The 10,337-nt window shown below is 37.6% G+C and overlaps 2 protein-coding genes and 1 long non-coding RNA gene across 3 annotated transcripts; 2 read left to right on the forward strand and 1 right to left on the reverse strand.

Annotated features, from left to right (window-relative positions):
• Window positions 1-583: 583 nt before the first annotated feature.
• LOC112176624 (14 kDa proline-rich protein DC2.15) lies at window positions 584-1,304 on the forward strand. Its single transcript, XM_024314652.2, has one exon. The coding sequence runs from the start codon at window positions 649-651 to the stop codon at window positions 1,030-1,032; it is 384 nt and encodes a 127-aa protein (XP_024170420.1). The 5' UTR covers window positions 584-648; the 3' UTR covers window positions 1,033-1,304.
• Window positions 1,305-2,466: 1,162 nt separating this feature from the next.
• On the reverse strand, window positions 2,467-3,073 carry LOC112181601 (putative lipid-binding protein At4g00165). The gene has a single exon (XM_024319973.2). It carries the CDS (start codon window positions 2,988-2,990, stop codon window positions 2,595-2,597), a length of 396 nt encoding a protein of 131 aa, XP_024175741.1. The 5' UTR covers window positions 2,991-3,073; the 3' UTR covers window positions 2,467-2,594.
• Window positions 3,074-3,446: 373 nt separating this feature from the next.
• Window positions 3,447-5,281, forward strand: LOC112176834. Its single transcript, XR_002927169.2, has 2 exons — window positions 3,447-4,061; window positions 4,847-5,281. It is a non-coding gene; the product is annotated as an uncharacterized LOC112176834 (long non-coding RNA).
• Window positions 5,282-10,337: the final 5,056 nt, after the last annotated feature.

Consider the following 10,337-nt stretch of genomic DNA (forward strand, 5'->3'; position numbering starts at 1 on the left):
TCCGAAAATTCAGCCAAAAAAAAAAAGTCATGAACTCATGGTCCATGAAGGCCAATATATATCCACACAAAACCAACCGGCAGTAAATTACATCCTTAGTTTCCCAAGGTCGAAAGAGTGCTTCCAGATCAATTTCACTTTTTGAGAAACATTTCTAATGGTATAATTTCGCGGAACTGGCATATTGCTAGCTAGTCGGAAAATGATATTTAAGTAGCTAGCCAGGTCGTATTTCATAATTTTATAACACTAATCATTGTTTGTGTTAATAAAAGGGGAATCTTGGAAACATCTTGGCCAAGAGAGGACAGGATTAAGAGATATAAGCCTCATGTGATTGATAATTTAGACTACCCACCGTTGTCTTTTTGTTTTGGTCGTTTAGAAACCCTAATTTATATACACAACGCTCCAAAAGTGGAAAACTGGCCCTCTTTCTTCAAGTTGCACCGCCAGCAAGTCACACAGTCACCTCCAAAATACTGCACTGTTTGCTCACATGCATGCATGAGTCTCTTTGAAAGTTTCAGATTCCAAAAATGAAACAAAACCCTATAAATACCCTAATTCTGGTCACTCTATCCACACCTCAGAAGTTATCGATTAGTCCACTGCCTGAAGATTTGGTTACTTCACTCCCTAGCTAAAATGGCTACTTCTTCTAAGGCAGTGGCAACTATCGCTCTTCTCCTCTCCCTCAACCTTGTGTTTTTCACAACAGTAAGTGCAACTCATCATGTCCCTTGCCCGCCGCCACCACCAGCAGCGGCGGCGACTTGTCCTAAGGACACCCTCAAGCTAGGGGTGTGTGCCAATCTGTTGAATGACCTAGTGCACCTTGTTGTGGGCACCCCACCCAAGACTCCCTGCTGTAGCCTCATTGAGGGTCTTGTTGATCTTGAAGCTGCTGTGTGCCTCTGCACTGCTATTAAGGCCAACATTCTGGGGATCAATCTGAACGTGCCAGTCTCTTTGAGCTTGCTTTTGAATTACTGTGGGAAGGGCGTCCCATCGGGCTTCCAATGCGCCTAGAATATTGATTGTGTGGCTCAATTGGTTAATTTCATCTGATTGATCATTTTCAGTATTTTTCATGTTCATTATTTGGAGTTCTCTTTACTTGTACCGATGTCGATTTTATTTGCTTTTTTTGTTGTTTAATGTATCACTCAAATTTGGGTTGGTTCCATAGGTTTGGTTGAATAAAAGAAGGCCATTAATCTTTGGCTCTGCAATACACTTGTGTTTCCTTTCAAATATGGATTCATGAAATGTTCCCTCCACGGAATATTCTTGTTTAATTATTCACTTCTTAAAATAATGAAATTCGTTGCTTGCTTTTTATTATTATTATTATTATTATTATTATTATTATTATTATTATTATTATTATTATTATTATTATTATTATTATTATTATTATTATTTTGTTTAATCTTTTTCATTTTTATCTCACTAATTTTTTGTGGGGAATGAATAACTTATATTCACTTGGCTTCACAAAGTCACTGCTAGGAAATTACATACAACATAGCATAAGTTTCTGGAACACCATATGATTATTCGGCCTAAATAGGGCATAAAGCCCCAACAAACAATCTCCATTCTAAAAAAAAAAAAAAACAAGAAGGATTCAAAGCACCGACTTGCACTTACACTAACAGGAATAGACAGCTGGTACACGTTTGGTAATTAAAAAAAAGTTGACTACAAATATAAATCAACTAATAAATGCTAAGTCACTTGTACTGCCAGTGCATAGAAGAATTCGTTCTAAAAATCACCACTCAATTATTTAAGGTAACTACTACTCGCATAATTTGACTGTATCCAATTCTTCATATACATGATTTCTACTCATAGAAATTGACTTTATTCTTCTGTTAGGAGTGTCTTTCACTTAAAATTAAGGTCAATAGGTTGTTAGGTAAGGCAACAACCACAAGGCAGTACCAATTTGATGACATATGTATATTTATATCATCTAGACAGAAATATACAATAAATATATTCATAAGTTTGAAACTTATAATTGTTGTAGGGGAGAGAGGCTCTAGTGATGAGGACTTAAAAATCAACAGTCGGATGAATTGTATTAATTTTAGTTGAACTATTAATTATACAATACACATATCATTCAACCATTGATTTGAAAGTCATCAATAGGTTCTCATTTTAAAGTCCTCATTCTACAACACTCGTTCTTGTAGTTAGTAACTTCTTCGACCACAAAAATTAAGAAAATTATCGTATGTTCCTATGGAGAGAGAGCTAAAATTCCAAAATGGTCGTATAGCTAAGATTTCACGTCCAATATATATAGTAAAAAATACGAAAGAATGTAACTCGAGGCTGGAGTATAGCACAGGATATATAGTCTTGTGACTAGTTTGGTGCCCACGTGTGCGGGCCATATATATATAACCTCAATTCAATGGATGAGGTTGGGGCTCGTGGTCTACCAAAAACCACACAGCTAATTACAATTGGTTTATTTGATCATTTGAACCACAAATCAAGTACAAGGAGCAGATGTACATCAATCGTGCGATTCCTAAGCTAGCTAGCTAGCTAGGCATAGATACCTTTCCTAATCAAGCACATACAAAGCCTTCGGGCACCTTTCCGCCACAAGCATTAACAAGCAAGCTAATAGCAACAGGTACTTTGAGCTTGACAATTCCCAGCACATTGGCCTTAATAGCAGTACACAGACACAATGCAGCTTCAAGATCCGCCAGACCCTTTATCAGGGTGCAACATTCCTCGCTGGGTTTCGTCCCGACGACCTCAGTCACCAATCCTAACCAACTCCCACAGACCCCGAACTTGAGGGTGTCTCTGGGACACTTGGCTTGCTTCTTTGGAATAGAGGGAGGGGAGGAAGGATTTGTAGGAGGACATGGAACCTCGTGAGAGGATACCAGAGAGAAAAATATGATGTCAAGGAGAATGATAAGAGCAACTGCCTTGGAACCCCTATGAGCCATCTTTTTCTTTGTGATGTTTTCACTCAATTGACAGAATGCATAATTGAAGGTAACATTTATAGAAATAGTGGAATAATGAAACTGAAAGGCTAGTGGCAATTGAGATATATGATCCACGTACTGATATCGAAATAGATATTTTTTTTGAAATGGGTGGTCGGTATCAGTAGCATATTTGCCGTTTTGCGGCTGACAGCGAGCAAAATCTTATCATAATAATTTGGTTCATCCCTTTTTTTTCTTTATTTTTTTTTTTTGTTATTTTTTTTGTTTTGGGAACAAAAGTGATAATATCATTGATTAACAAATTAAGTCAAAACCACATATACATCAATTTCACAACTCAGACTATGTCTAAGAGATCCAAGTGAAACAAAGGACTTGACAAATACCGATCATTATGTCTAATAAACTCGTTTTTTTTTTTTTTTTTTAATAAATGAGCCTACAAAAAGAACAAAACCAAGTAGAACCTAACTTTCAAAAACTGAGAATCAGGTTGTAGACCGTAGATAAACTCTAGAGAGAGAGAAGCTCCCTTTTATCTCTAGAGTTTTCAACACTTCTTTTCACAATGAGAGTCCACCGTCAGCACGAATTTCACCACCCGCCACCTCCATCTTCTTCCTCCCTTCTTACCAATCCACCCTCACCCACAATTATCACCCCCTTATACACCCTCTGTGGTGTTTTGTACTTGTTTTGTTGATATCTAGAGGGTCTAATCCCTCCTTGCTTGATTTCTTATCTTCTTCTTATCAATTTATCCCCAAAAAATTTTAGATTTGACATAATCCTCCATGATCTCTTTCACCAACACCTCATATCATCTCTCTTCTACTTTCTTAGATTACTTCCATGAAAGTTCCCATGGCTTCCATGAAAGTTCCCATGGCTGCCTTTCAAAAGTGAAAATCACTTACCTAGGAGAGTATGGATGCTCACACATGGGTTTCTCAATCACCATTCTCTATTGTAACAATTCTTTGCTTTTAGCTTATATTGTTCTCCGGTGGCCTCGGCTCTTCATGGATGGTGCATCTTTGGTGGAGAAGAGAAAAGTGGTTCAAGGTGTGCTTTTAGATTCTCCATCCCCTGTCTCAAATATGCTTTTTGCCGTATTTTGGTTACGGAATTTCTCGGCAGCTTATGGTGACTTGTTACGGCTTTGTATGGTTTATGTCGGCTCTTTGTAGCTTTACTTAGTTTTTAGGTTTAGTTTCCTCATACTGACTCTATGTAGTTTAAATGGAAATTGAATTTTCTATGTTTTGTATAGGCTTGTCCATCATGAACTTCTTTATACAGGCAGGGCTGCCCGTGGGGTGGCTTACTTAATCCTCTATTTCAAAAAAAAAAAAAAAAAATCAGGTTGACCAGATGGCTGTGCGATCTGGGCTATTTAAATTATCAATTTCTATATCTGAATTATCTGCTTTCACCTCTTTTTTTATGAGAGAGTATTTAATGCACCGACGTGTACTTAAATCAACATAAATGGACAACTAGCTAGTACATTTTTTTGTTATTAAACAAAAAAAGTTTTCTCATAAATATCAATGATTGAAATCTGTTTATTCACTTACACCATTGGTGTATAGAAGAAATTTTTTTAATTTTTTTTTATAACAAATGTCTTGAATATGGACGGAGATGATATCAGCGTAAAAATGTAGGAGCAAAATTATTAATAATCCTAAACTTTGATTACATAGTATATCCATGTCCCTTGTCACCCTCTGTCAAAGCATACAAACCACCCACAACAATTTCATAACAAGTTAGATTTGGCCACCGTTAAACTGACCATAATGTTAGGCCTCTGATCCAGCTCATGTTCGATCGTTTCTGTGCAGGTGTGCTCGCTTTGAATGCATTAATTGTACAAATATAAAACATCAAGGTGGAACATCCAAGAAAACTGGAGCACTAATAGCTAGTTAGCAAAAATGGAAGTCGATTATCAGAAGAGCTGATAGCGTATATACTGTCAAGGCTTTCTCCCAAATCCCTGATGCGTCTCAAATGTGTGCATAAATCGTCATGATCAATAGCTCCATTCTCCAACTCTGTAACCAAACACTTCTCCATTTCGAATAAGCGCAACAACCTCTTCTCCTCCTCCACTACCATCCTCTTCTTGCATTTCGTCTATGAAGACATCAACACCTAGGAGAGAGACATTTTATTGTCATCATTCAATCTTTTTCATGATAATGAGACGACGACGATGATGATGACAACAATCTAGGTTCTGATCTCGATGACCTCATTATCCCGAAGGATTTAAATTGGTCTAGAAAAACAGTACACATATTTCAGGTCAATGTGATGGTATCCTCTCCATATTCGATCACAGAGGATGTTATTTTATGCAATCCATCAATCAAGCAATTCAAGCTTCTGCTGAAGTCACACCTTCTCCTCTCTTCCCCATAATGTTTTCCTAGAGCTTATGTGGGATTCGGCTATGATCTGAAATCAAAATCCTACAAAGTTGTTAGAATTATATGCTGTGACCATGCTGGTGAAGATAGTTATGTCCTCATTTATCCTCCAAAAGCTGGTGTACACCTTGGGTACTGATGATTCTTGGAAAGAAATCGAGACTCATAATATTAACGAAAATGGCCAGGTGAACTGATCTACTCTCCATTTTTCTTCATGTAGTGTAAGGGAATGGTTTATTGGATTGGATTTGAACTAAAGAGGAAATGGCGCATGGACGGCCACGGTTTCATTAAGGACGTGATTCTTTCTTTTGGTATGAGGAATGAGGTGTTGCACGTTCTTTCATATCCAGATGTTTTGGTTTTCAAAACGAAGATTTTGATTACAAAATGTTAACAGTGTGGATCCAAGTAGGTTATGGACCAAAGTCACATGAAACGCGGAACGTTGTGGTATGGGTACGCTAAGATATATTAGCTAATTTTAATTAAAATAAATTATATATATTAAATAAAATTATAAAAAAAAAAAATTTGATAACCATACCATAAATAAAGGACTTTTATTTTACCTAAATTAATATACTATGAGAAGCACTTTACTTAAAGAGGATAAATAAGTAAATTAACAAATAACAGAAAATAAATAATAAAGAAAGATGATTTATTTTTTATTTTTTATTGGATTATCTTGGATCATCTCAATCTGGTTTTTCCGTGAATCCACCCACCAAAAAAAAAAAAAAAGATTATGTCGTGAATCACAAAGATTCAATCCGTTAATTCTCTTCATCTCTTAAAGGAACTGCCGTCGCCGCCGCAGATCTAGAGGAAGCCAGAGGCGAGCAGTCATTCCTTCTCTCTGTCGGCCCCAGCGGTTACGGCTCCAACAGCACCGCCAAGCAAGTCACCGACAGCTACCCCGATCTCCGCTCCATCACGGTCATCATCACAGTTACATGTTCCTCTAATCGATGCCACCCAAAAAATACAACCATTTTTTGTTTACTCTTTTGAACTTTTGATCATCGATCGTATATATGGTTGTTTTTTCACTAGGTGCTACGTCGAGGATCGGAGCAAAGACGGCGCGAGTGTTAGCCAAGCGCGACGCCAAACTGGTCCTCCCTGCTCGGAGCCTCAAAGCCGCCATGAGTTCGCTATGTTTGGCAATCCGTTTTGCGAACACCCCACGATTGAGTTTGTGCGATCTGGAACACGGGTCACCGGCAGGTGCATCATTTCCGATAACTCTGCTATGGACTCGCCCTTCCTATGCTACCTTGCTAAGGAGCCGAAAGCAAGATCAGATTTTCTTGTCGATTCACCTCAGATCTGAAAGGAACCCCAATTTAGTTTGCAGAAATGAGAGAGAGGTATTCACTCAGATAACTAGATGATTGGATTAGTTTGAACAAAAATTAAGAGAAGAAGGGGAGAGAGATGAGAGAGGAAGGGACAACTGATAGCATTTGGTGTTTATTTTGTCGAGTGTGAATATTTTTTTTTCTTAGTAAGAGATTGGATGGGAGATTAGAATTTAGCCAAAAAAAATGTAAGTGGGATCTCAAAATTTATGGCGCATTATAATTGCACTACGTAAAAGCACATTATTTACAGCATACTCTAACAAAATGAGTAAATGTAAAGTAACAATTACAACACAAAATAAGAGCATGCCGTTAAAGATCAACAAAAGAAAGTCATTTACGGCGCGCATTCAACGCACGCCCTGAAAGACCAATAAGGGAAAGTTTCTTATGTCGTGCATTCAAAACAAGCTGTAAAATTTAGGAGGTAAAAGAAACTTTTAGTGGGAACAATGACACCATTGCTCTAAGTATCTGTCGCAACCATAGCTACACCTCCTCCTATGATATATGGGTGATCGAAGAGTACTACATCATCATCGACAATATCGATTGCGCAACAGCAAACCAGGAGTATTCTTGGACAAAACGCTTAACGTTTGAACTAGTAGGTGTTATGTCCTGTACCTCAATTTACCAGTTTACAGTCATTTGGACGGTAAATGACAATTACTTTCACTTTTTACTTTGTTTTGATACTTTTAGTGGCCCTAAAAGTTAACTTTTTGTTCGGGTCAAAATTTGAGAAAATGTTCAGCATGAAAGTTGTAGAGGACGTTAAACCGAGCGTGTGCATATGTGGTATGTAAAAATCGGAGTTCGTATGTGAAAGTTATAAGTGAAAAGATGAATTTATTGTTCATGGTAACTCTCTCTATGTAACGAAACTTACCGAGGTAAGTTCCCATTTCAGAACTTACCCTGACCGTCTCTCTCTCCTCTCCCTCTTCCCCCGCGTCGCCCTCCCTTCTTCTTTTTCTGATTTCTTCACCGTCCAGAATCCGATTGACTTGATTCCAGTTGTCCTTGTGATTTGGCCGGAAAACCCCGAATTTATGCAAGCATTGTTACTGTAACAGTTTGCTTGTCCGGCGAAATTCTCCAATTCCCGGCTATCTTCGACGGTGAAATTGTCTCTATTAGGAGCGCCTCGAGTCACTGATCATCTTCTCTTAAGACTTCTAGCTGAAATTTCCACGTTTGGAAGGTGAATTTGAAGGATTTCCAAATTGGTGGGTTTGGAGATCTCCGGGTTTGTGTTCATCGGCAAAATTGGAGCACTTCAAGGTATTTTCTCACTTGGTCACAGTTATGAAAAATGCTTAGAATGTTGAGATGATTATGTGGTTGAAATTTTGTGGCCGGAGGAGGAGTTGGCCGAGCATGAACAGTGCCGCGCGTGAACAGTGATGGCGTTTTAAACAGTAATTTAAATTATATTTTTTTTAGCTAGTTAAATCCTATAATTTTTGTAGAGGTTGAATATGTGAATTTGGTTGGAATTGGAGAAGTTTTTAATCGATTATGAATTTCTGAAAATTTAGGATTTCGATTATCGATTTACGAGAATCCGACCGTCGGATATCTCTCGGTTCTGACTTGGAACCTTTAAGATAACGAATTGGTATTAGAGGTAAAATTTGGGTTGAATCCGAGAAGAAGTGGAGAGATGATTTATAAGGATTTGATTTTGGGAATCGTATTTAATTGTTGAATAGTTATTCACGGAAAATATTTGTGTTCAGGGCGACGTACCGATTTATTGCTCGACGAAGGAACTCGTATGCGTGATCGCCTCAATAGTACTGTGAGTGGACTTTTGTTTTAATTAATGATGCATGCGCTTATTTTCTTGAATTAATGCTTTATTTAATTATCATATTACATTTCGAGCATATAATTTATTTTCGGAATTTGTTTTCGATTTATCTCATGCAATTGCTTTCGATAATGAATTGTGATTGAAGTTGGTTATGATTTATAATATTATTTGACGAATTATTTATTTCCGAGGTGATTTCCAAAATTATACTTTTTTACTATATTTCTATTCGTCGATTTGAGGTTTTTAGAGGATTTTCGAAATGGGATTTCGATGGAATTATATTTTCTTATTTATTTATCGACTTTCGGTTTTGGCATTGGGAATGCCTTGATGATGATTTTGGAATTGGTTTTGTTTCGATCTATGGAAATTATGATTTATTATAATTTCTTGCCTTTCTGCTATTGATTTGAGATACTTTTGGCGTGTGGGATATGTCGATGATATTTTCGGCTTATTGTGAGAATTTAGGGGAAGCTTTATGGATTTATATGGTTTTCGTATTTTCTTTTGCCATACTTTGGGTGACTATTATCATTGCTTGCATTGATGTCCGCCTTTGTGGCGAAGTGATGGGATCACCGAAGCCCGTCTGCCTTTGTGGCGCTGGTCATTGTCTTTGTGACAGTAATGTTGAAGCCCAGTATCCTAATTGCTACAGTTAGTGGCGTGTGGGTATATAACGAGAGTATATGGGAGTACTTTAGCCTGGGAGGCTATCACCCTAGCCTGGGAGGCTCATTCGTATGGCTATCTTCTTCCCCTACTTTTATATTATTACTTGACAAGCGGGGCTAGTCCGATTTTTCTTAACCAACGGGGTTGGTATGTTTTTCATGAGTTTTTGAGTTTAAAGAAATACGTTTTATAAACGTTGCATGCATCGAGGTTTTATAAATTTAAATCTGTGGGAAAGTAATACAACTTCGTTTCTTTTAAATTATTTATTTGGTTGTTTATTTTTGTCCACTCACGCTGACTTGTTTTTCAATTACTTTCTCCTGGGCCCTCGGTTTCAAATGCCCAGTTTGCAGGCAAAATTAGTTGAGGTCGGGCGTACATGGAGTTGAGGCATAGCCAACAGCACAGCTTCCGCGTATCTATTTTATCCAAGTTTTCCTTATTTACCTTTTATATTAGAATTGCTCTGATAACCTGTAGGATGAATATTATTATATTGAGATTAGTACTTGTGAAATGAGAGATGTTGGGATTTGGGGAGCACGGTGGCTCCAGGAGAATAAGGATGGATGATTTAGAAGTGCAAATGTTTTCTACAGGTTTTGAGTAGTCCATTTTTAGGGGAGGTTCTGTCAAATTTTTGGTATAATTTCTTCTAAAGTGGGCCCTGCAGGGCCTCTTCGGATTTCGAGATAAAATTCAGGGCGGGTCCTGCCAGTAGGTGTGCGTGACATTGAAAAGATGTTGGCATTTGGCAGAGACATCCGCCACGACACTTTTTTTTTTTTTTTTTTTGGTTATTGCCAAAAACAAATGTGTTCTGATGTGGTAATTCCAACAAGTTTATGCATCTTTCTATTAGCTGCATGTTTATACGTCAAGCTCTTTTTTATGTGAATAGTATAGTTTCAATTAATGGAGGGAATTATACGCTTGACTAGGGAGATTATTGACAATATATTTCTATGGCACCATGTATAACCTCTCACTCCATCTCGTGTGATGTCAACGTACAAGCTTG

Source organism: Rosa chinensis, chromosome 1 (assembly GCF_002994745.2).
Source record: "Rosa chinensis cultivar Old Blush chromosome 1, RchiOBHm-V2, whole genome shotgun sequence".
Classification (NCBI taxonomy): Eukaryota; Viridiplantae; Streptophyta; class Magnoliopsida; order Rosales; family Rosaceae; genus Rosa; species Rosa chinensis.